Source organism: Lycorma delicatula, chromosome 12 (assembly GCF_047948215.1).
Source record: "Lycorma delicatula isolate Av1 chromosome 12, ASM4794821v1, whole genome shotgun sequence".
NCBI lineage: Eukaryota > Metazoa > Arthropoda > Insecta > Hemiptera > Fulgoridae > Lycorma > Lycorma delicatula.
In genome coordinates, this window is record NC_134466.1 from 62,678,420 (window position 1) to 62,703,198 (window position 24,779).

Here is a 24,779-nt window from a genome sequence, read left to right on the forward strand (position 1 = left end):
TAAGATTATGTTATTAAAGTATCTTTTAAGTAATCCCAACCCTGCAGGGGAAGACACCCACCTTGTGACATTACTAGTCGCCATAGCATTTCCTCTGTTTCAAGCCCCAAAGGCTTCACCAGAGGTCGTCTTTAGACCCTCTAATTGATTACGTCTCACAGTCATCAACCAGGCCTTGGTCAGGATGCAACCGATGTAAATACCTCAGCAGACATTTGCATCAGTAAAATACAAATAAAATTTTTGCCTTCACGTAGGCATTGGACATCTTCACATTCAACCTTACATGATTCCCTCAAACTAACTAATTGAGACTGCAGAGGCACAGACCCCATGCCTAGTCTAAATTTGACAAACACCGTTTGTGACTGTGAATGCCTCAGAAAACGAACAAGTTGTAAGTCAAATCAGTGCTACACTCATACCAATCAAAATTATGTTTTTTGCAACATAGAAATTACACACCCAATAAGTCTGAACAAATTAGGTCCCTAACAAGGGGAACATAACCTCTCCGCCAGGAGCCAGGGATAAGCCCCAGACTTCCACCCGGTCCCATCATGAAGTCTCGCATGGCATTACCAGTCACAATCAGGGACCATCATTGGTGGGAGGAAGTCATGCCCCCCGGTCACACGGGCTACCATACCCCGGCAGCACAGCCACCCCTGCCAGTGGGAGCTTGAAATCAAATCACAAACTATACCAATATAACCGTGGCACGATGCCAATGCACCTACCTCCGACCAATCCAGTGCCTAGGCCGGAACCCTAACTACCTGGGGTCCTACTATGTTCAAATACCTCAATTAAACTCCCTCTGTAGTCCTACACACCATAAGGGCGCAAAGAAAACCAGCCACTATAGATCACTCCTCACGAATCATCCAGTTAATATGGAGATCCAGAAAGGAATATATTCTCTCAAGTTCCCTAACAGCTCGTGAACATTCAACCTCATATCGGGGATGGACGTGGTTCACTGTATCATTAGTCCCACAATCCGGGCATTGACTCGAATCTACCAAACAAAACCTAGCTAAGCTCACCTGAAAGACACCATGCCTGGAGAAAAATTGTGATATACCGATTGGGGAAACCCATCTAATTGCACCCAAATCAGACACTACAGGAAATATACCATGCGTGTAGCAACCTGTTAGGGATTTGTCCTACCTGACCTACCAAGACGCAAGGCCCTGGTCTTCAATCTCCTGCTTTCATTCTGACGTCAATAGGTTATTTACCTTTGAAATGTTACGTTCCTTATGCTAATTAGCCACAGTATCTATTGGCTATAACACAGACTGCCTCCCATGAGACTGTTCTGTAACCATCTATAACAGCCAGCAATAGGAGTTGCTGAGGCCACAGCAAAATGTCCGTGTAACACCTAAAAGCCAAGCGATGAGCCCAGACAGGTGCAGCGTATAGCATAATAACCTCACTGACACTTTTGTAAAGAATACGCATGGTATGGTAATTCAACCCCCGATCGGGAAGCGTGACCACAGATTCCATAAAAAGCATCAGCAGGCTTTTTTGCTACGTATTGTAGATGTTCCTTGAACTGAAAATTCTCATCAAAGATAACACCCAGGTACTTTTAAGCCATAACATACCAAATGACTGTTTAATGACCAGTGGTTAAATATAAACTTACACTTAGAATTCAGTCGGTTGAGAAGATGTAGAGAGGTTTTAATATCATCATCTATCATGCTTTTAGTATCACAGTTTGAGAATGGTGGTTGTGATACATGTGTGTGTTCTTTGCCTGGCTATTCAAGTCAGAGTAATAGCATTTTAGCAGCAGATGATACATTTGAGTTCTGGACTTCATTTACGTAAAATGACCACACAATTACTTCTTTTTGTTTTAAAGACGATGTTTCTAAGGTGGAGATTATGTGAGTTCTCATTGTTATACAAAATAAGTTATACATGGTTCATGTGAATCTACGGTACAACTTTTGTAATTATGTTTTCCAATAGTTGTATAGCATTAGCTATAAAATCCAGCTTGGACTACTAATATGTCATATGTCATCATTAATCATGCCTTGCACAATACTTTGATGACATACAAATGCATTAGAATAATAATGACAAAGTAGTTTTCAAGTAAATGTTAATAATGTTTGTTTTCTATCCAAAGTAAGGTGTTCTGTTGTAATTTTCTTATCTATATTACTTTTAGTCACAGTGATTTTAGTTTTCCTTGTTAGTCGTGAGCGTATTTATATTTTTTGTTAAATTAGTCTTTGTTTTACAAAAAAATTTGCAAAATAATGTAGGCTAGTTTTTGTGAAAAACTTTTAACACTCTTAGCTGCAAGCCAGTTATTTTTTAAAAATTGCTTTAGTTAGTTTTTTATTTCTTATCTGCGTTACTTTTGGTTACCATGATGTCCTTTTTTATGCAACAACGTGTTAAATATTGTTGTTTGTTTTTGTATTTTGCATTGTAATTTATTGAAACAATTTATAACAAAAAATAACCTAATTTTAAATGTATATGGTAAAAAAATATTAAAATATAAACTTTAAAAAATGAATGTAATAATAAGTTATAAAACAAGGGCATGAGTTGGGCAGCTATGGGGATAATGAAGGCTGCAAAAAATAAAATAATATCTGTACATTTTGCAAAATCAATGGCAAAAGCATAACATTATGAAAGTCGGGAAATTTTTACTAAATTGGTCGGAAAAATGAATCTTAAAATTTGGTAAGAACCCTGTTTTAATACACTTTTTGTTAACTGTTATTTATTATATATATATACATACATATATGTAATAAATATTATAATATATATTATAATATTTTGTGTGTGAATAACACACACAAAATAGCATAGCCCTCCCTTATTCTCATGAATATGTAGAAAGATGAAATTTGCCAGTCATTTATGACAATATGAAAAAAAACTAAGCACGTATTACCTTGAGTATAACCTACAGGAAGCTCTATATTACAAATTATTTATTTTATTATCTTTTTAGATGCTTTGGCATTTGAAATTGTCGTTATTCCTGAAAAGGAAATAAATAATATTTATTAATAAATTTTGAAGTATGAATGGAGTTAAAACCGATTTTAGATGAAATTAATTTTCTGTATGTTTGAGTTTGTTGCCTGTCAGTAATTGCATAATTACTTATAAGAAGGCCGCCAACTTAAGTTTTGGATAACATTCCTCGCGACCTTACTGAAATACTGGTATTAAGGTAAACATGAGGTTGATATACAGATTGCTCTAACATTCTTAGACTACTAGTATCTAACCTGATATCAGATCACTTAAAATTGACTAATCAAAATTTTGCACTTGTACCACCTTGCATGGACAACACTTAAAAATTGATATAACATTTTATTAGATTGAGGCTCATAGTTAAATTTTTTTTTGAATTAAGTAATAGTTTGTTAACAGTGTCAGGCTAACCTTGTAAGTGATAAAGGTATTGCCGTAATTTTAGTTCATTACTATTATTATTATTAATAATAGTATTATTACTATTATTCATTTTCACGATATACTACTTTTGATTGTTGTAAAGCTGTCAACAAATTTTCCAAATTCTGTTTGTTTTCAGTAGATGTTTTTTATAATATTACTTCAAATTAGTATTTTGTGAACTGAATAAATTATTTAATTGTATAAATCTCTGGTTCTATTACTATAAAATTATAACTAATAGAGATTTTTCCTTTCTTTGAGATAATAAAATTTTTTATATATATTTAGTAATTGGACATTAAATCCTGAAGCAAAGATTCAGATAGTGAATGGGCATTTTTTTTAATTTAGTATAATTTTCTTTAATTTCTAAAACTAATTTTCTTTTTAGCAACAGTTTGCGTACCAGAAAGTGCTGTCCAGCATGACTTATTTTCAGTATCATTTTAATAAATATAAATGAGATCAGTAATCGTGTGTAACCCTTCCAGTATTTACGCATTTATTTATGAAAATTTTCTTGTGTGTTGATAAAAGTTCAATATAGTAGCGGATACATAAAAAAATTAAAGTGAAAGACGTTTTCATTTGAAACATGTTAATTGAAATTTCATAATGGATTTCTTCCTTTTTTTTATTTACTCTATGTTTTATAATGTATCCTTTTTCCTGTAATTTATTTATAAAAGTTTTGTATGAAAGTCCAAAAAAATATTTCAGTTAATCTTATGATATAATTACGTAATTGTGAATGCTAGATGGATTAATTGAAAAAAGTAAAAAGTTCATTGTTGTATTTTTATTTTGATGGTTTTACAGTATATAATGTGGATTTCATTTATAGAATTAATTTTTATACTTGACTGCTTTTGTTTTTCCTCTGTGTTTATTACACTCACAGAAATCTGCTTCATTAAAAACTTCTTCATGTGAAATTTTAATTACAAACATATTAAAATGAAGAAAAGGATTCTTATCTCAATTACTGATATAAAATGTATATTTATATCATCGATTGAGGTGTAAACATACTTTTCTATAATTGTAATATTTTAAATTGCGTTCTTAATAAAATTTCATAAAAACAAGTTTTTAAGTAGAGATCTTTGCAAAAGTACTAAATATAGAGAAAAAAAGCAGTGAGTATAAAAGATTTTATAAAATTATAATCTACTGTGAGGATCTGATTTGTTAAATTACTTATTATGACACTACCTATTTACTTTTAATTAACAAGTTTATAGATAGTGAATCCTCCCTCTATGAATCATGAGACCTTGCTGATGATGAGGGGGCTTGAATGCTCAGTGATACAGATTAGCTGGACCGAAGGTGCAACCATATCAGAGAGGTATCTGTTGAGAGCCAAACTAAGGAATAATTCCTGAAAGAGGGCAGCAGCTCTTCCAGTAATTGTTCAGGGCGTAGGTCAGGACTTATACGACCATATCAACATCACTCTTCTGAGTACTGCGCAGCTGAAAGCAATGAAAAACTTTGGCTGTTTTCTTTTTTCCAAGAAAATGTAGCTGTCTGCATTTTCATGTAACAAAGATGGAGGCACCTTCCTGGGTAAAATATTCCAGAGATAAACTAGTCACCCATTCGGATCTACGGGTGGGGACTACTGATGAAGGGATCACCACAAAATTTAAAAATAATATTCTACGAGTCAGAGCGTGGAATGTATTAGAAGTCTAAAAAAGGTTGGTAGGTTAGAATTAGAATTAGGTAGTAATTAACGAGGTTCGGTGGGAAGAGGAAAACGACTTTTGGTTAGGTGATTTTAGTATAATTAACTTAGCAACGAATAAAGGTAGGCAGGAGAAGGTTTCCTAATGAACAAGAAGATAGGGAAGAGAGTAGAGTATTTCAAAAAGCTTAGTGATAGAATCATTGAAATAAGATAAAGTCAAAGCCTAAGCCGACAATGATTAACGTCTATATGCCTACAAGAGCCCATGAAAAGTGAGATGCAACACTGAGATCTGAATTTAGTAGAACATTAAAAGATTTGAGTGGCAGAAAGGCTCCTGGGATAGACAGGATAATTCTGCAGGATACCTGCAGAATTACTGCGCAGTACAGGTGAGGAAGCGATAAATAGATTACCAACTGTTGTGTAATATTATGAAATGGGAGAAGTTCCATCAGACTTCAAAAAGAGTGTTATTCTTTTTTAATGATACCAAAGAAAGCAGGAGCAGATAATTGTGAAGAATACAGAACAGTTAGCTTAACTACTCATGCATCAAAAATCTTAACTAGAATTATGTACAGAAGAACTGAGAGGAGACTGGAAGAAGTGTTAGAAGAAGACCAATTTGGTTCAGGAAAAGTTTAGGGACAAGGGAAGATATTTTAGCGCTCAAAGATTAGTAGTAGAAAGATGATCAAAGAAAAACCAACATACATAGCATTTATAGACTTAGAAAAGGCATTTGATAACGTAGATTGGAATAAAATGTTCAGCATTTAAAAAAATTTAGGGTTCAAGTATAGAGATAGAACAATCGCTAACATTTACAGGAACCAAACTGCAACAGTTGATGAACATAAGAAAGAAACCGTAATAAAAAAGGGAGTCCAACAAGGATGTTCCGTATCCCCATTACTTTTTAATCTTTACATAGAACTAGCAGTTAATGATGTTAAAAAACAATTTAGATTCAGAGTAACAGTACGAGGTGAAAAGATAAAGATGCTACAATTTGCCGATGATATAATAATTCTAGCCAAGAGTAAAAAAGATTTAGTAGAAATAATGAATGGCATTGATGAAGTCATACGCAAAAAGTACAGAATGAAAATAAAGAACAAAACGAAAGTAATGAAACGTAGTAGAAATAATATAGATGGACCACAGAATATAAAAATAGGAAAAGAAAAGATTACGGAGGAAGTAGAATTACTAAAGATGGAAAAAGCAGGAGCGACATACAATGCCGAATAGCATAAGCGAGACCAGCTTTCAGTCAGAAATAACAATTTGCTTACATCAAAAATCAATTTAAACATCAGGAAAAGATTTTTGAATGTATACGTTTGGAACGTAGCTTTACATGGAAGTGAAATGTGGACGATCGCAATACCTGAGTAGAAAAGATTAGAAGCTTATGAAATTTGGTGTTATACGAAAATGTTAAAAATCATATGGGTAGATAAAGTGACAAATGAAGAGGTGTTGCGGCAAGTTAATGAAGAAAGAAGTATTTGGGAAACTATAGTTAAAAGAAGACAGACTTATAAGCCACATATTAAGGCATCGTGGAATGGTCGTTTTGAAACTGAAGAGACAGGTAGATGGGAAAAGTTGTGCAGGCAATGTTTGGAATATGTAAAACAAATTATTAAGGATGTAGGAGGTATACCGAAATGAAACTACTGGCACTAGGTAGGGAATCTTGGAAAGCTGCATCAAACCAGTCCAAGTAACTGAAGAAAAAAATAGTAAATATAAATACTATATGAGATCTGCAGGGAAAATATGCGTGTGCACAGAAGAGTTTCGTTCATCTTACTTGCCAATTTGTATAATATTGTTATAAAGAAAAAAAATTTACCCAAAAAACCATTACCCTAGTTTATTAGCAGTGAAGTTTTTTTGTATATAAATGTACATATGCTGTAGATGTACATATTTTTGCATATATGTAAAGATTACATAAGTTGTTGAATAAGAATTTTATTAATCCCACCTACCCACATCCTTTATGCATTCGTAGTTATGTTAGCAGATCTGCTGTAGTTGATTTCAACTAAAATTATAGTTGGGAATAAAATATTTATATTTAGGCATATTTAGGCAAGGAGGTATTGCATCAAAAAATAGTAATGATATGAATATGCCATACTTCCACTACTGATAATTATAGCTGTATATGTACATCCAGTTTATTAATGCAAATTGCAAGTACTGTACCTCGTGATATATTTGGTATTAGTTACCAGGTGTTGCAGAATTTTTTTTATTAAAAATGCATTATGTTTTATGATTCATTCTATATGGACGGATAACGAAAACTTAAAAGCATTTAAGAAATGCTTATGGCGTCTTGGCCTTTCATCTGGAGATCCTGGGTTCAAATCCCAGTCAGGCATACATTTATTTTTTATACGCTACAAAATTTCCATTTCCATATCCCATTCACAAGCTTTAAGCTTATGTGGTGGTATCATCTACCAAAAAAAAAAAAGTATATACATATATATAGCTAGTCATTATATTAATTTGATTGATCTTTGGTTTCAGATTAGAAAAACACCTGTAATGTCATCAAGAAAGCAGTTATGTATTAATGAAAGCATTTGCTATCCAAAACCTGCTTATTCTTATTCATGTCTGATTGCAATGGCCTTGAAGAATTCTAGATCTGGAAGCCTACCTGTATCAGAAATATATAACTTTATGTGGTAAGTGAAGACTTATTTGAAATTGAACTGGAAATATAGATTAAGCAAATATAAATTGTATTTATTTTTGATACGCTACTGAATAATTATCTTTCAACATTTATTTTTCTGTGAGTTTGCCAGTCCCTTGTCTAGAAGTCCATTGATAATCGTTGCAATCAAATTCCTAATTTGCTATGCCAGTTTTTCTTTCTTTTTATTAGCAAGTCTGGAAACTTCCAAAAAAGATTTAGAATTAACTTAAAACACTCACTTATTTCTTGGTTGTTATTGACAACATTGTAACATTAATATAGTAATTTAATGATTCCATTTAGTTAAATTTCTGTGAGTTTTTTTTAAGATTGTTTCCATACATTTACTGTTTTCTGCTGCAAATATATGCATTAATTTACTCATTATATGCAATAGTTTCTTTAGAAATAATAGAGAGGCGGCTCTGCTTTCCTCTACAAAAGCTCTGTTCGAAAAAAAAGTCAGCTAGGGGCTGAATTGTCAATTGAATGCGATTGAACTTTAGTTCAATCATTCAGATCTCAGTTCATTCTTTTTATTAGTCAATTGTTTATTAAGCAATGGTTTTTTAGAGGTCATGCGGTGTACGTTGTCATCATTTGCATTGTCTTGAGCACATTCTTTTTTCTTTTGTTTTTATGAGCTGAGTTCATCATTTGAAAACAATGAAATTGTCTTACAATAAGTTTTCAAATTATAATGTAGTAAACAAATTATACGTAAAACTCAATGAAAAAATGTCTTTTTTTTATTAGATTTTATATTTTACATTCTAGGTGTTTAGATATTAATGTTAATTGCTTGTTAATAAAATAAATGAACTGTAATTTAATTTTAAGTGAACCTTTGCTTTTCATTATTTTTTCCTCTGATTCTTTACTTAGTTTAACAATACAGTACAATTTTCTGATATGTCAAAAAATATATTTTTTTAAATTATTTGATCATTTTTTGTTTGTAGAAATTCAGTTTTATACTTATGTTGAACAAAATGTGTTTAGTCTAAATAAGTTCCAAATTAAGCAAAAATAAAATAGAATTATAATATTTAAATAATTGGCACAAATTTTTTACTTTTCTTTTATTATATTTTTGTAATATTTTCAAGAATGCCCAATTTTATTCTTGTGGAAGATAATTATACCTTATTTATTTTGGATTTCAACTTTTGTTTTATTATTAGTTAAAAGGTAAAGTATCTCCATGATTCCAATTCAGATATCAAACACTGAACGTTAGTAGCTTTTTTACATTTTTATACTCATGAATGTTTAGGTTCCAAATGATAATTGTAAACTCATAAACTTATTTTATGATATTTTTTAATTAAATATTTAATTGTTTTGTTTGCAGTGATCATTTTCCATATTTCAAGACTGCTCCAAATGGTTGGAAAAATTCTGTGCGACATAATTTATCACTTAATAAGTGTTTTGAGAAAATAGAAAAACCTGTCAGCGGGCCTGGCGGTACACAGCGTAAAGGATGTTTATGGGCAATGAATCCTGCCAAAATAGCAAAAATGGATGATGAAGTCGCTAAATGGTCTCGCAGAGATCCATCAGCTATAAAAAAAGCTATGTTAAATCCTGGTCGGTATTATTTAATTTACATAATTAAATTTATTATTCAAGATATATTAAGTATATTTTAAAATAGTGCAACAATTATTTAGAACAATTTACTAAAAATATATCCAATAATAAAATCTTTAAAAAAAATTTTTTTTTATATCTTCAGTCATTCAAATTTTTTGAAAACACCATTAATACTTCAGTATATAGTTATTTATTTTATAATAACTATAGTACGAGGGTTATTTTTTTCAAGGCCTGATCGGTCACGAAATTAAAACCGCAGTGAAAATAAAAAAATTTTTATTTGTAACAAGTACTTACATAGTTATGCTATTTCTCTACATAGTCGCCACTCCAATTTAGACATTTGTCATAGCGTGGTACCAACTTTCCAATATCCTCGTCATAGAATGGAACCGCCTATCTTCCCAAGCATCTTGGGAACCCATCTTGCACACAGTATGCAGTACTGAAGACTCTCACTCACAATGGTGTAGAAAGCTGACCTTGAAATTTCATGAAATGAATCACTCAATACAGAAATTGTGAACCGACAATTTTCTCGAATTGCCTCATCTGCTCTCTCAACAAGATCATCAGTTAACACTCGCTTCCTTCCCTGACCGCCTGCATCATGAACATCTGTACGTCCTGCTTTAAAGTTCCTGCAGCATTGTCGCACTTTGCTGTTACTCATTGAAGTTTCGCCGTACACATTACTTATTCGTTGATGAATTTCAGCTCCATTACACCTCTCACCCTGAAGAAATCAAATTACCGCACACTTTACACTTGGCGGGAGATGCTGTTGTTGTAGACATGTTTACGTAGCTGCGTGTCCAGAAACGAAGTGACGTGGCGTGATTGAAGGCCATACTAGAGACGCTGCGCAACACATATGCGCAAAGGTTCATCTGATTTTTGTGCGGGTTTTTATTTTGCTACCGATTGGACCTTGAAAAAAAATAACCCTTGTATTTTATTTTTTTCATAATTTTTCAGTAAGCATCAGTAGATGGAGATAAGTATATTGAACTCAATCTAAACAATCCACTGACAAAAATCAAATTAACCTTGAGTTCAATTAAAAACATTATGACATTCAGGAGTGATGCCTTAACACAAATGGACTTTCATCTATACACATTAAAGTAAACAAAAATATATTTATTCAAACTAGTACAATAATATAGAAGAAAGTATAAACCTACTTATTTTAAAGATATTGCTTAAAAAACTACTGTTTCATAATTCTTTAATAAATTTATTATTAATAAAAATGTTAATTATTAATTAAGATTGTGGTTTTGAAAGTGCTTTTGAAATAAGGATAGTTCAATGAAAGTACTTGTTTTAATACTTTACTGACAGAAAATATTTAAAATAAAATTATATATTTTAGAAACATGTTGAAAAGAATAATAATATTGTCTTACTAGATAGTTAATACAGATAATATTGACCAATAGAGCTCCCTGTATCCATGTAAATCCATATTGAATCCATGTAAAAAAAAAATAGTTCCTAGATTGCCTCAGCTGCATCGCGCAGTTTTACTCCTTGCCATCAGCCAAAAATGACAGCAGGCAATACTGCATGAAGTTACTTATATAAATACATAAGCGTATTACAAGGGACATTCAATAATTAATGAGACAAATTGATGTAGAAAAAACTCGGTTCATTCAATGAAAATGAAATATTTTAAGGTCAAGTTGGCAATCTTGGGAATATTTAATCGGCTGTTCGACCATAATTAATCTAAAGATAACCTATTTTGTTAATTTCAGAATGTCAGCTTCGCTTGAAATGTGTATGCTGGAAAAGCAACGTTCAGTGATAAGATTTTTGCTATCAGGAGGTGTGAAACCAGTGGAAATTTACTCAAGAATGTTGCTGTGTGAAACAGTATAGTGAAAAGTGTTTAAATTGCAGTAACGTGTATAAGTAGGTAGAAAAGTAATTCAGGCAGAATAAGTGTGACTGATCTCCATTGCTCTGAAAGACGCAGTTGAAGTTTCGACTACCGTGCTGCAAAATCCCGTAAAAGATCTTTCTTATTCATGAAGACAGGCGAGTCAAAATTTCCCAAGTTGCTACTTTGTGTAATATTAGTATTGGATGGAACCGTGCATCAATCGCTCATGACATGCTGAATTATCGCAAAACATGATCAAAATGGGTTCCAAGACAGTTGACTCGAGCCCATAGACACTCAAATTCGCATTTGTTCTGTCCTCAAAGAATGGTTTGAACGTGAATACACAATTTTGAGCCCGAATGCAAACAGAAAAGTGTTTAATGGAAACATACGGATTCGCCCACCAAAAAAATTTAAAACTTGCATGTCAGCCAATAAAGTGATGTTGGAGTCTTCTGGGACTCGCAAGGCGCAATTTTTAGTGATTATTTAGAAGAACAATGTACCGTGAACAGTGAGTACTATTCTAATGTGCTATAACAGAAAGTGAGACCTGTGATAAGGTAAAAATGTCAGGGCGCTCTCTCAAAAGGTGTAATTCTCTTGCATGAGAACAGGAGAAACGCTTGAGAAGTTGGGTTGGAAGGTGTTGCCACATCCTCCTTACAGCCCAGACCTCACACTGTTCAATTTTCAGTGTTTTGGCTTATTCATAGGTTTTTTCATAATTTTGTTATGCATGGCTCATTGATATATGTATATAATTATACTTACTATACAAAAAGCACTAACCAATAATTTAATTTGATGCGTTGAAGCGCTTTCAGAATTAAATTCCACCTTCAGGAATTCATATTCATCCTATTTATAGTATTAATTAAAACTTCACATTTAAAATTACAGAAAATCTTGATATTTACTTAAAACATAACAGTTGGTCATCATATGTTTTAAAATTATGTCAACATAAGCGTCCTGACAATTTGGTGGTCTCAACTGTTGTGTTAAAAGGATGGTGAACAGTTTGACCAACATAATCTATTATTACTATTTAATACCTGATTTTATAAATTGTCATCAAATTTTGCTTGTTCATTAATTATTTTATTATTATTTAAATCTATATGATATTTTTCTAAAATATTAGTATTATACGAGGGTTATTTTTTTTCAAGGTTCAATCAGTCACGAAATTAAAACCACAGTGAAAATAAAAAATTAAACAAAATATTTAAATCATTTGGGCTAAGAACTGCATACATAACTAATAATAAAATATATAATATAGATCTTGCAAAAACAATAACAAAGTCAATTTAGAAAACCATGGAATATAGTTTGAAATGCGCAGATTGTGTTTTAAAATGCATCGGCATGACCAATCGATCATTTTCAATAAGAATAAAAGAGCATCCAAATTGTATAAATAAAGGTCATACAGACAAATCAAATTTTGCTAAACATATTATAAATAATAACCATAATTATGACCCAGACAGATCTATTAACACTCGATTACTCTAATAACATGTATAATACTAATATTTTAGAAAAATACCATATAGATTTAAATAATAAATTAATAAATGAACAGACAAAATTTGATGACATTTTATAAAAGCAGTTATTAAATAGTAATAATAGATTATGTTGCCCAAACTGTCCACCATCCTTTTAACACAACAGTTGAGACCACCAAATTGTCAGGACGCTTATGTTGACATAATTTTAAAACATATGATGACGAACTGTTATGTTTTAAGTAAATATCAAGATTTTCTGTAATTTTAAATAATACTATAAATGGGATGAATATGAGTTCCTGAAGGTGGAATTTAATTCTGAAAGCGCTTCAACGCATCAAATTAAATTATTGGTGGTTTTTTGTATATTAACTATAAAGTATTTTTATGTAGCAAGAAATTTGAAGACAATGAAGCGGTCAAAAAAGAAGTACACGAATGGTTCAAACAGCAAGGTAAAGACTTCTACGCTGCAGCAATCAGAAAGCTCACAGAGTGGTGGAACAAGTGTAAATGTTGCTGGAGACTGTTGAAAAGTAGTATAGTATAAGTTTCATTGTCATTGAAATAATTGTTTTTTCTCTACTTCAATTTTTCTCGTTAACTGTTTAACATCCTTTGTATTTTTTTTAATTGTTGAATAATTTGAACAATTTCAGAGAATCTTGAAATGTTAGAAAGAGGTGAAATGAAAGTTGGAAGAGCTCAAGGTGATTTCGATGGTGAAGTCGATGTTGAAGAAGAGGAATTCAATGAACCATCAAATACAGAACAAGAAGAAGAAGGCAACAATGAAGATGAAGATGACGAAGGTGAAGAGAATAAAGAAGAGGAGGATGATGACGAGCCTCAACCGATAGGAAGTGATGAAAGCGATGATGAATTATCAAGAATGCCACCATCGTTACAACCGTTTGAGCCACGTCTTGCCCTTTTAAATAGGCATTTAAATGATTCAAATAATGAATCTCGTCTTCCTAGTAATCTAAGCGAGCTGAATATGGAGGTATGTCTTATTTTATATTAATTATATAAATTAGAATTTTTTTTTACCTTTTTGGTTTTCCTCTCTTGTTACTTCTGTAGAAAAGGTGAATTAACTGTTTTGATGATGTTAAACTCTACTGGTAGCTAAAGTGTACTATTTTGGTACCATATTTAATTCATGGTACATAACCTTTCAGTCAAATTTTGAAGCACTTCCATGTATCCATTCGCTCTGAAATTTTGCATACAGATTTGATCCTGATGACAACACATTTTAGCAACATTTTCAAGTCGCTAAGGTGCCCCTAAGTTGCTAAGTGAAAAAAAGTGCCCCTTGAACTTGTGCAACTGTGTTTACATGCATATTTTCTTATTGAAAGAATTATCCGTGTTTGTGATATTGTTTCAATTGATTAGATTGAACTAAAGTATTTTTTCTGTGGCTGAGGCAAAAATTCAGATTTCATATAATCACTCAAACCAGTGTAGTTAACTTAAAATTACGTATTTTCTAAGTGAAAAAACCTCCCTTGAACTTATATGAATGCAAATTCAGATTTTACTGTGGTGTATACCGTATCTATGATTGCAGTGTGATACGTTGTAGCTGATATGGCTATAACAGTCATGTTGTACTGAGAGTAGAGTTTAAGGTGTAGATAGGTGGTGTAAATAGAATCATATCTGGTTTATGTTAAATTATGGCTGGAGTTTGGATATCCAGAACTTCCTTTGGTGTACTGAATGACATTAGTGACTGGTTCAGTGTATGAATGCATGAGAGATTTTAATATGCGAGACTAGAGACCGAAGATTTGTGATGTTTGAAGTGTATATGAGTGCATTAATATTTTAAGTTATATGAACTATTATAACTGTCTCTATTTAAATAAGCCGCCAAAACGCTATCTTGAGCAATATGGCCGTTGCGCTGGCTTCAGTGACGTCACATATCAATAAATAAACATCAAAAGTCACAATTTGCATTAGAATTCTGCTGTTTGTGTAATTTTATACTGTGATTTACCCAAGAAAATGAGTTACAAATGGTGTTTAGTGCCAATGTGCTTGAATACATCAATAAAGACACTGGAAAACTATTTGTGTTCCAAAAAAATGCACAAAAAGTGCTTGCAACTTGCTTTCAGAAATCCTAATGATATAATGGGTAATTCAACTTTTTCTTCTGTGAAGACCACTTCGATGTAAGTAAACATATTATTATTAATGAGTATTTCATTGTCAAGACATAATTTTTAGATTATGGATGGTCTATTTTACCAGTCTGAGGTTAGAATTCAATGTTGTCTTACCTAAGGAGAGTCCAGAGTCAGGCCCGACTGGTCATTAGACGCACTACTGCTCTCAGCTTAACCCAAGACCATGTTATTTTGTAATGTGGAGAATATGTAAAATGACATATATTTTCTAATTTCAAGAATTTTTTATTTAACCCATCGGGTTGGTCTAGTGGTTAAACTCATCATCGCAGATCATCTGATTTCGAAGTTGAGTGTTCTAAGGTTCAAATCCTAGTAAAGGCAGTTACTTTTATATGAATTTGAATACTAGATCATGGATACCGGTGTTCTTTGTTGGTTGGGTTTTAATTAACCACACATCTCTGGAACAGTCTACCTGAGACAATACAAGACTACACTTCATTTACATTCAAACATATCATCCTCTGAAGTAATACCTTACGATGGTTCCGGAGACTAAACAGAAAAGAGAAGAATTTTTTATTGCTGCATAACTAAATTAATATAACCTATGATATTTTACATCATCGTAACAACCCAAATTTATGCTATAGGTACATATTATTTCACCTTAACAGATTTTATGATAGGTTACTAAGTAAGTTGGTGAGGTACTCGCATTGCTATTTTCACATTTCTAAGCTCAGTAGCATAAAAATATTTAAAGAAAACTCCGACCATAGTGGCATCAACTCTAGGCAGGTTTCTGCTGTCTGCTTTCTCAAAGTTGTTCATGATAGGATAAAAATGTAATATGGAAATCATAAAATATTACAATGTCACTTGATATTATAATTAATAGTTTCAAAATCACAAGACACTAAGGAACAGCAATCAATGACGGACATATTTATTGATATGTGATGGCGACATAGATTTAGCCAATCCAAACCATCTTCGATCATAAGCCAGCTAAACAACAGTTAATTTTTTGGGGTTTTTTTTATAATAAACCATTTTTAGTCATATTAATGCAAATCGCTTTTAAAACCCCATAATCTATGCGGATATCAATAATTATAACATTATTTTTCACACTGTCGAGTAATCTATTCAACAGTTAACTAATATAATTTAGAATTATTTTAATCATACTATCCTACAATTCCTAAGAGTGGATTTTCTTTTCTTCCTTAAGCTTATCTACTTTTCTCTGTTTCCTAATCTATAAAGTGGGATAGATCCCAGTTGGATTTAGACAGAATTTTGTGTACACTTACTGTGTGATCTACTGACTTGGCTTTTTATTTTGTACGGTTACTCAGTTGCCTAATTATTGTATTTTACCTTAAAGAACACCCTTTCCTAGAATAAAGCATTAATTTCTTATTGTGTCTGATTCATGAATAACATTTCATAATTCTACTGAGCTGCATACATATCAACATTGTAGCACAATTTCAAATCAAAGGTGGAATTAAAGGCATTCTGTGTGATTTAGCTGAAACTTATTCAGTTTTTAAGGCCTGTTATGACTTTTTTCATGAATTTATTGTAACTGTTGTATATCGGTGTCTTTGTAACTTCATTCTGATTAGAGCCTTCAGCATGTAGGCTGCAGTACCAGTTACATATGCCTTTATGAGCACTTAAAATGAGGTGTCCTATTCTCTCCTCAATTTTCCTTCTGTGCTGTACAGGTCCTAGGTAGTCAGTAATAAAGTTTAATAACTTATCATCACTTGTGGGGTGCAATACTGAATGCTTATTGTATTTGATTGTAAATTCTGTTAATTTCAGAAATGTCATACAATCTATAAGTTTTTAATTTAACGTTGTTCATTAACTATACTTCTTTATTGATTTATTATGGATAACCAAGTTTGCACCCCAATTTTTATTCTTTATTTTTCACTTATTCCCTCAATAATTTTTATCATAAAATTTTCTTAGTAATGTATTGTGCACCCTTTTTTATCCCTGCAGTGATGTATCTATTTTTATATTTTGTAATGTGCAAACTTTTTATATAATTTTGCGTAGTTCTGTTTTCATGTCACAAGATAAATTAAATAGTAAAGTTATGTTACGTTATATTTTTTTGTTATTGATTGATAGTAAATTCCATTTGTTGGGTTATTAAAACATTAAATAAGAAATGGAAGTAAAAGTTGTATTTGTTTGTAGTTTTCAAGCTATATCATTAATATTTTATCATTTTTATGTTAGGTCATCGATGATTATGGAGTTGAGTATGAAGAGTTGGATATCGATGAATCCAGAGCGTTTCTTGGCCTCAACTCAGGATCACCAAAGTTCATCGATTCTGAAGATGAATCGGATTCAGAAGAATCTACGATCAACCACCAAACTACTTACCGTTTTCAAAAAGAACCGATGATGATGATGCTTGGAAAAAAACGAAAAGCAAATACTTCACTAATACAGGGCAATTACGTTTGTGTTAAACGAAAACTGTCGCAACCTTCAATAAGTTGCAGGTCTGTTAACTAATATTATATATAATCTTTTATGATAGTTATCAAATAAATTATTTTTTTGGTATAAAAGTAACATTAAGACAAAAACAAATATTCTAAATTATTATCCTTCTATCATTAATGAGTATAATAGAACTAGCTGAGTTGTATAAAATCTAATTTCTCTAATTATTATATTATGTAGTTCAGTTTCTGTTTCAGTTTTTGTTTTTTTTACATAATATTTCTTGTCCTAATTAATTTTACGATTTATTGTTTTAGTAGCTATCAAATTGTTAGTTGCAGTGAATACTCTTAAGTGCTTAATGATTCAGCCAATTTTTGAACTCAGAAGTTTATATAGCTTATTCATAAATGTATTCTCACTGTTCCTGTTTTAGCCATTGTGATTTTCTTATGAACTAGAATAATAATTATTTATCTATAATAATAATAATAATATATAATAATAATAATAATAATAATAATAATAATAATAATAATTAACTATCCATACAATTGCATTTTTTAAATAATGCATTTTAAACCTAATAGAATACAGCAATAACTGCAAAATTCGTTCAGGGTCATATTAGTTCTATGACAAAATTTTAAAACTAGTATATGCAACAGTGTTCAGATACTAAAGATACCTTTTATATATACATGGCAGTAGTTCTTCAGTTATTCTTTTCTAATTTATTTTGAGCAATTATTTGATTGATTATTATGATAATTCAAAAGCCACTAGATTCCAATACCATTTTCTTGCTCAGGGCCTGCAGCAAATTTTGATCCCTTGTCATGTAATTTATAATATCTTTATATTGCTATGCCTGGATAATTAAAATCCAACAACAGAATGGTAGTCTTGAAGCTGTTAATATTAAATGTGAATGGCAATGGCTTTGTTGAGCATTGAACAATCAACCTTTTTCTCAGAGAAAGATTAACAATTTATACACCTCTATTGACTGGGAGCAGATTCTAAATGCTGTTACATTTTACCAAATGTTTCTTTAGCAAATAAAAAATTGATTTTTTTTTGAACTGGTAGATTTCATTTTTTGTAATATTTTTTTAATCATACAACCTTTTGTTTCATTTTAACATAATACATTTATTTTAGTTAACTTCTAATTTTTGGGTGTGCGTCCACACTGCAGCACCAGATTAGTTCTTTAAGGAATAATTTTGTTTACACACAAATGAATTTATTTATTTCTTTTCTTTATTATTGTTATAATTGCAATATTGTTTATTAAAAAAAATATGGATAGCAGTTTGCATGCTGCTACCATCATAAGTAGGGTTATAACTCTTTTTTTTATAAGATAAGCAATTTCATTTCATTATTAGAAATTTCTTTTCTAAAATAAAAACTCAGTAAAACTAAATAACAATATTCTCTTTGACTACCTTAACATGTTCGACTATGCCAGTGTTAACCGTTTGGTGCCGAAGGATTTAAATGCCCTAACCACAGTTGGATGGAGGAGATTTAAATAATTTCAGTACAAAATGCGTATCTTTGTTAAAACTTCTATAATATAGCCAAAAAAAAAGTGTGATTTTTACAAAATTTTCACCATTTTTCACAGAAAAATACATAGATTGTTAATATCATCATTAAATAACTATTCTGTTCGTATTATTTGTTTTTTGCAATTCTATGAAAACTATTTGAAATCACCATATAAATGATTAATTTTACTCCTACTATTTACATAACGCAAGAACAATTCTACACACAATCTATTATTTTTCCATACAATTCTACAATACGAAAAAATTATTGCAGCCTTGTGCTTTTCATTATGTTGTAAATAAACACACACATCTAATTGAAGATCTAAACCTTCAAATGAATTTATTTCAGGCAAGCTTTGTTAGTGTCATGCAAATTTTACAAGAAAGTATATATATCCTGTAAAAAGTCTGCCTTTTGCATTCATAAATTGTTTGACGTATTTGTTTGTTTCTACAACAATGGTATTTACTAATTCTTCCATAAAAAACAAAAAGAATACAGACAACTGAATTTATATTTATGGAAGCATTTTGTGGTCCAGAATTACCAACAATTAATTTCCATTATCCCCGATAATTTCCCATGTCCTCCTAAATAAATGGATGATAAATAAATAAATCGTCCTGTTCACTCATTTCTCCATCACTATCTTCCTCATCAGCAGCAGCATCAACAACTGCAATGTCATCTTCACAATTTTCACTAATTTCACTATCAGCGTCATTATCAGAAAATAAACTTTCATCGGAATCATTTAAAATCACCTCAAGATCAGGTTAAGTGAAAAATTTACATGAGGAAGTTATGTCGATCAGAAGACTAAATGTATAGGCCTAATCCAGATTCAGAGCAAGTTCTATATGACTACAGCAGAAAAGAATATCTATGTGCCCCATAAAGTACCGTGTAATTTATAAATATGCTGCTATGTTTGTTGATCATAAATTTTCTACAATTTTTTGAAACCAATAGACTATCAAGGGTAGAATAACGTATAAATGGTATCTGGGATTTTACGTCTTAGATTATGCTAACAATAATGATGTAATACTTTATAAATAAAGATGATGTTAATGGATTCACCGACTTATGAAACCAAAGTTCATTAAATCAGCTGTAATGCAACGTAGTGAGATTCTCTCTAACATCAACCTTCAGCACACATGGACAGTGTGAAGTACATCACGCACTAGTCCATATTTCTTACAGAGGTCGGCTGCATAAGATGAAAGTTGAGTCCATACAAAATACTGTGGTCGGCGTCAACAAGTTAAACAAAACAAAAATTCTCCAAATGTCATACATCAACTGTACGATTTACTCATTGTTTCTGTCCAATAGTTTTCTAGTTATTTATCTTTTTTCGTGTAATAATAATTATTTCAAGATGGTTTTAAACATTATGTTTACCTCTGTAAGGTTAGTAAGAAAATGTATTTCCTTTTTTAAACAACACTCACTAATTGCACATTTGAAGCTGTATGATGAATTAAAGTGCAGATGAATGAGATGATGAATTAAGTAAAGCCTGACTGGGATTCAAACCCAGGACCTACCAAATTAAAGGTAGGCACCACCATTCTACCATGGAAGTCAGCTGTGTATAGTAATAAAATAAAAAAAATATAAAAAAATTAATGTAGCAGTTTCTTTAAAGAATATTTCTCCTAAATACAGATCCCAGTCATAATAATTGTTTTCACATCTGATTAATCATGTCATAAAAAAAGATAAATATATATATATATACATAGTTGTTATTTAAAATAGGGATAATAATCAGAAAGAACCATCGGGCCAAAAAATGCTCCAGTTGCTGATTTGTACTCACAATTCTTATTACAAACCCATCTTACTGTAATCGACTCATTTAATGTGTCATCTTTTATGTTCTCAGCGCCTCAACTGACTGAATGATATAATGTAAAAAAAGCTATAACTAAGTCAGCGGATTGTAGGTTACATTGTTACCTTTACCAGCATCTCAGTGGTCAGTAAACAATAAAATAGTGTTACGTTGTACACTGCTGAGATTTTTATATATTGCAAGTGAAAATTTATTACAGTTTTAAAACCATGCTATTTTATTGAAGTCATCTACAATTGTGAGTTTAAATGTTAGAAAATATATGTAATAATTTTGTAATTAAAATGAAATAAAAGGTTTTTGTGATTTATATCAATTTAATCTACAAAAGATGGAATTAACCGTTTCATAACCAATACATCAGGATAATAATTGAAACCAGAGACTTTTTAAACTCTTAAGAAAATGCTATTTGATTTACAGTAATATTTAACTAGCTCTTATAGTTTACTATATAATGTATTGCTTTCGAGATGAAATTAGTAAAAGTTTTAAGCACATTTAAGTTAATAGTAATTTCACAGCACCTCATTGTTTTCTATGAATTTAATTAACTTAAGTTACATTTAAATCAATTAAAGCTGTCTTCACAAATTCTGTTAATAACATCTTTCCTTATGTTGTTTTTATTAATTATTATAACTAATTGCAACAGTTTAAATGTATTTGTTGTAACAGCTAAATGTATTTGTCATTCTGAAATAACTAAATGTTGTTTATCAATTATGAAATAAATGAATCTGTTCAATGTTTAAATAAGATAATTTATATAGATTCACTCTTTACATTTAAGGAAGGAGGTTATTAATAAATTTGACTTAGTTTACAGTTTTTTGTTTTTTTCAATTTAAATGTAAATTATATTTAATTAAATTAAGACGTATATAACTTCTATGAACTAACTAGTGTTCTGATACATTTCGTTACTATATCTTGGTAGCTAGTTATAAATACACATTTTTATAAACATTTATTCTGAGTGACTATTGTATTGTACAACCTTTTTAATATTTTTCTGAGCCAGCTAGACATTCATTTATTTAAAATAAATAAATAAAATTATTTATTTTCAAAACATTGTAATGATTAGATAAATTTCAAATAACACAAACATAACGTTTTAATTCTTGAAGTGCTGAACCATATAAATTCATTGTATTATATTATGTTGATTTATATTTGTGTCGTTAAGGAGACAAAATTTTACAGTATTAGGAAAAACAGTTTGGACGGTGAGGCCTGTGATAAAAATTTGTGTAGGCTTACAATTTATCTTTTTTAAGGGTGCTAATGTACATCACAACCCTCAGTTGATACACCCCATACATTTTGGTTTTTGTGATTTTTGGTCAGATTAGTGAAGGAACCGACTACTACACACTTTCTGTTATTTTAACTGGTTGCATTAAAAGTTTTGTAATATACCTTAATAGATATCAAAGAATGTGGAGAAAAACAAATTAGATCAACCGCATTGGAGGAAGAATTTAATTTAACTGAGGCGATTTATTTAATATAATTTAACAGTACAGCGGAATAATATGAATCCTGAAAAGATAAATTTTAGTAATATATATATTACTATTAACTTAATAGGGCAGGGAATGGAATCAAAACTAAAACAGTCAAAGGAGTGGCCTGGTCTCCATAATGTACAAGGAAAGTGGGCAGAGAAACTTATTACTATATTTCAGAATTATGAAACATATTTCTTCCCATTTAATCAGTATTTTAGCATGTCATTGATAAAATTGGATAGTATTAAACATTAAGTTACAGTTCCCAAAATATTTAAGTTGCATTTATAAAGAGAAGGGGAGTAAGAAAATATGATTAATCAATATTGTTAAATTAATAGGATCTGATTATATATTAAGGCTGGATACTTATCTGAAAATAATATTTGTTGTTTTTTATTTTTTAATTCCTGCATAAACTGAAAAAATATATATATATTTTTTTTTATTGTATAATGTATATCCATGTTGTTACAAAATTACATTAATCATTTGCCTGTGAGAATAATTTTTCAAAAATTAATACGAAAAGTGCTGAGCAGTTTTTTTTCTAATTTGTGACCTTTTTCTTGATTAATTTTTTTAATCCAAAAAAGAACCCGTTTTAACCCCCAAAACCACTGACTATATTACCTTCAGCCACTAAGCATTTTTCTTTTTCTGTCTGCCTTATCGGGTCTCCAGAAGTGTTGGAACTTATGGAACAGGGTTTTTTTTCTGCGGGGGGAACAGACCAGGCAGAATGCAATTTGATTCCTGGCAGGCATACCAGTTGATGTCCTATATCTTGTGATGGTCAAGATTCATTTTGAATATCACCAAGAGTTTCTTCATCAACTAGGTTCTCAACATTGCTAACTAAAAATTCCCCTTGACCAAGAGATTTGTCCGAATTCAAATTATATAAGATATAAGCACTGAACAAAGTCATATCCAATAAGTTGTAGAAAATTTTCTACCAATATCTTCTTGTTGCTCGGTCACATGTTAGATGGTTCACTGACTTATTCGTGTTATCCACCCCGCTCATACTCAAATTATATTTATGAATGATGACAACTAGTTTATAATTTTGTTTGCCAGTTCTGAATAATTTTGCCCTAGGCATGGCAGCCAATTAAGATAAGATCACCAAATTATCTATAACCACATCACTTCGTCTACACCACCTAATTCATGTAAATAATCATAAATTTCACTACTTCTTGATAATTCATTCATATTTGATGACCAAATTGCAAATGAAAAATGTCAATTTAGGTTACAACAACAAACAACAGCTTACTGTACACAAAACATTTCCCTGTTTTGCAGGTCTGCCAGTTATACATAATTCACTAACATTTTTAAATTACACAAAATATTTATAGAACACATTTCCCTCTTTAAAGTGGTATATAGAACGTCGGAATTATCTCAAAATTAAAGATGCTGTAAGAAAATTGGTACCCACTGACAGAATGCGTTGCAATCACGACTAGCAGTTGAAATGCTTGCAAACGCATCGCGATGGCGATGCTTAGCAGGGTTAAACATTCAATAAAAAAGATACATATCACATATTTCATACGTCACATGAAAAGGAAGTTTTATTCTTGACATGTCAGTTTTAATAAACTTAGAGCAGTGAATGAAAGAAATATGCATTTTTAATTAAAAATAATTGTTCTTCAAAATTATCAGTAGTAAAATTGCCCTTGACTCAGCTGACATAAAACACACATTCTATACATTTTCTACACGTCCATTAAGTCAGAAGAATTACTACGAAAAGTAGATATACAGAAATGTATGTGTGTATATATATATAAATAATTTTTTTTTTTTTTTTTTAAGTTAATCTAGACCACACAAATCAGTTAATGAAATATGTAGAGCATTTTATATTATTTTAAATAAGAATTAGTTGTACCTGCAGTTCAGATGCCTTCATTATTTTATATATACTATTTTATAGGCAGTCACTTTTATATATTTTTCTAAAAAAAAATTTTTTTAAGAAGTTATATAATAAAAATATTATTAAACAAATTTTATCAACTTAGCTAGATCTCTATTTTAAAAAAAAAAAAAAAATATCGTGGATACTTATTATATTTACATAATATATTTAAAAAAAAAAAAAATACAATTTCTCAATTTTGTAAATAGTTTTATCATAATAAGGTTTTTTTGTACATGTAGAAATGATATAGCTCTTTTTAGACGTGTTGTGCCTCGTCTAAAATTTATTATGTATTTGTAGTTGTAAAAATAGACAGTTATTATTATATGTGACATT

General features: G+C 30.7%; 1 protein-coding gene across 1 annotated transcript in view; it reads left to right on the top strand.

Moving 5' to 3' along the window:
• Positions 1 to 24,779, top strand: part of jumu (Forkhead box protein N4 jumeau) — a 54,716-nt gene that overhangs the window by 5,222 nt on the left and 24,715 nt on the right. The window contains exons 4-7 of the mRNA XM_075379393.1: positions 7,718 to 7,878; positions 9,247 to 9,485; positions 13,574 to 13,920; positions 17,333 to 17,604. Of these exons, the coding sequence (XP_075235508.1) occupies positions 7,718 to 7,878; positions 9,247 to 9,485; positions 13,574 to 13,920; positions 17,333 to 17,604 (1,019 nt within the window). The remainder of the gene's footprint in view (positions 1 to 7,717; positions 7,879 to 9,246; positions 9,486 to 13,573; positions 13,921 to 17,332; positions 17,605 to 24,779) is intronic.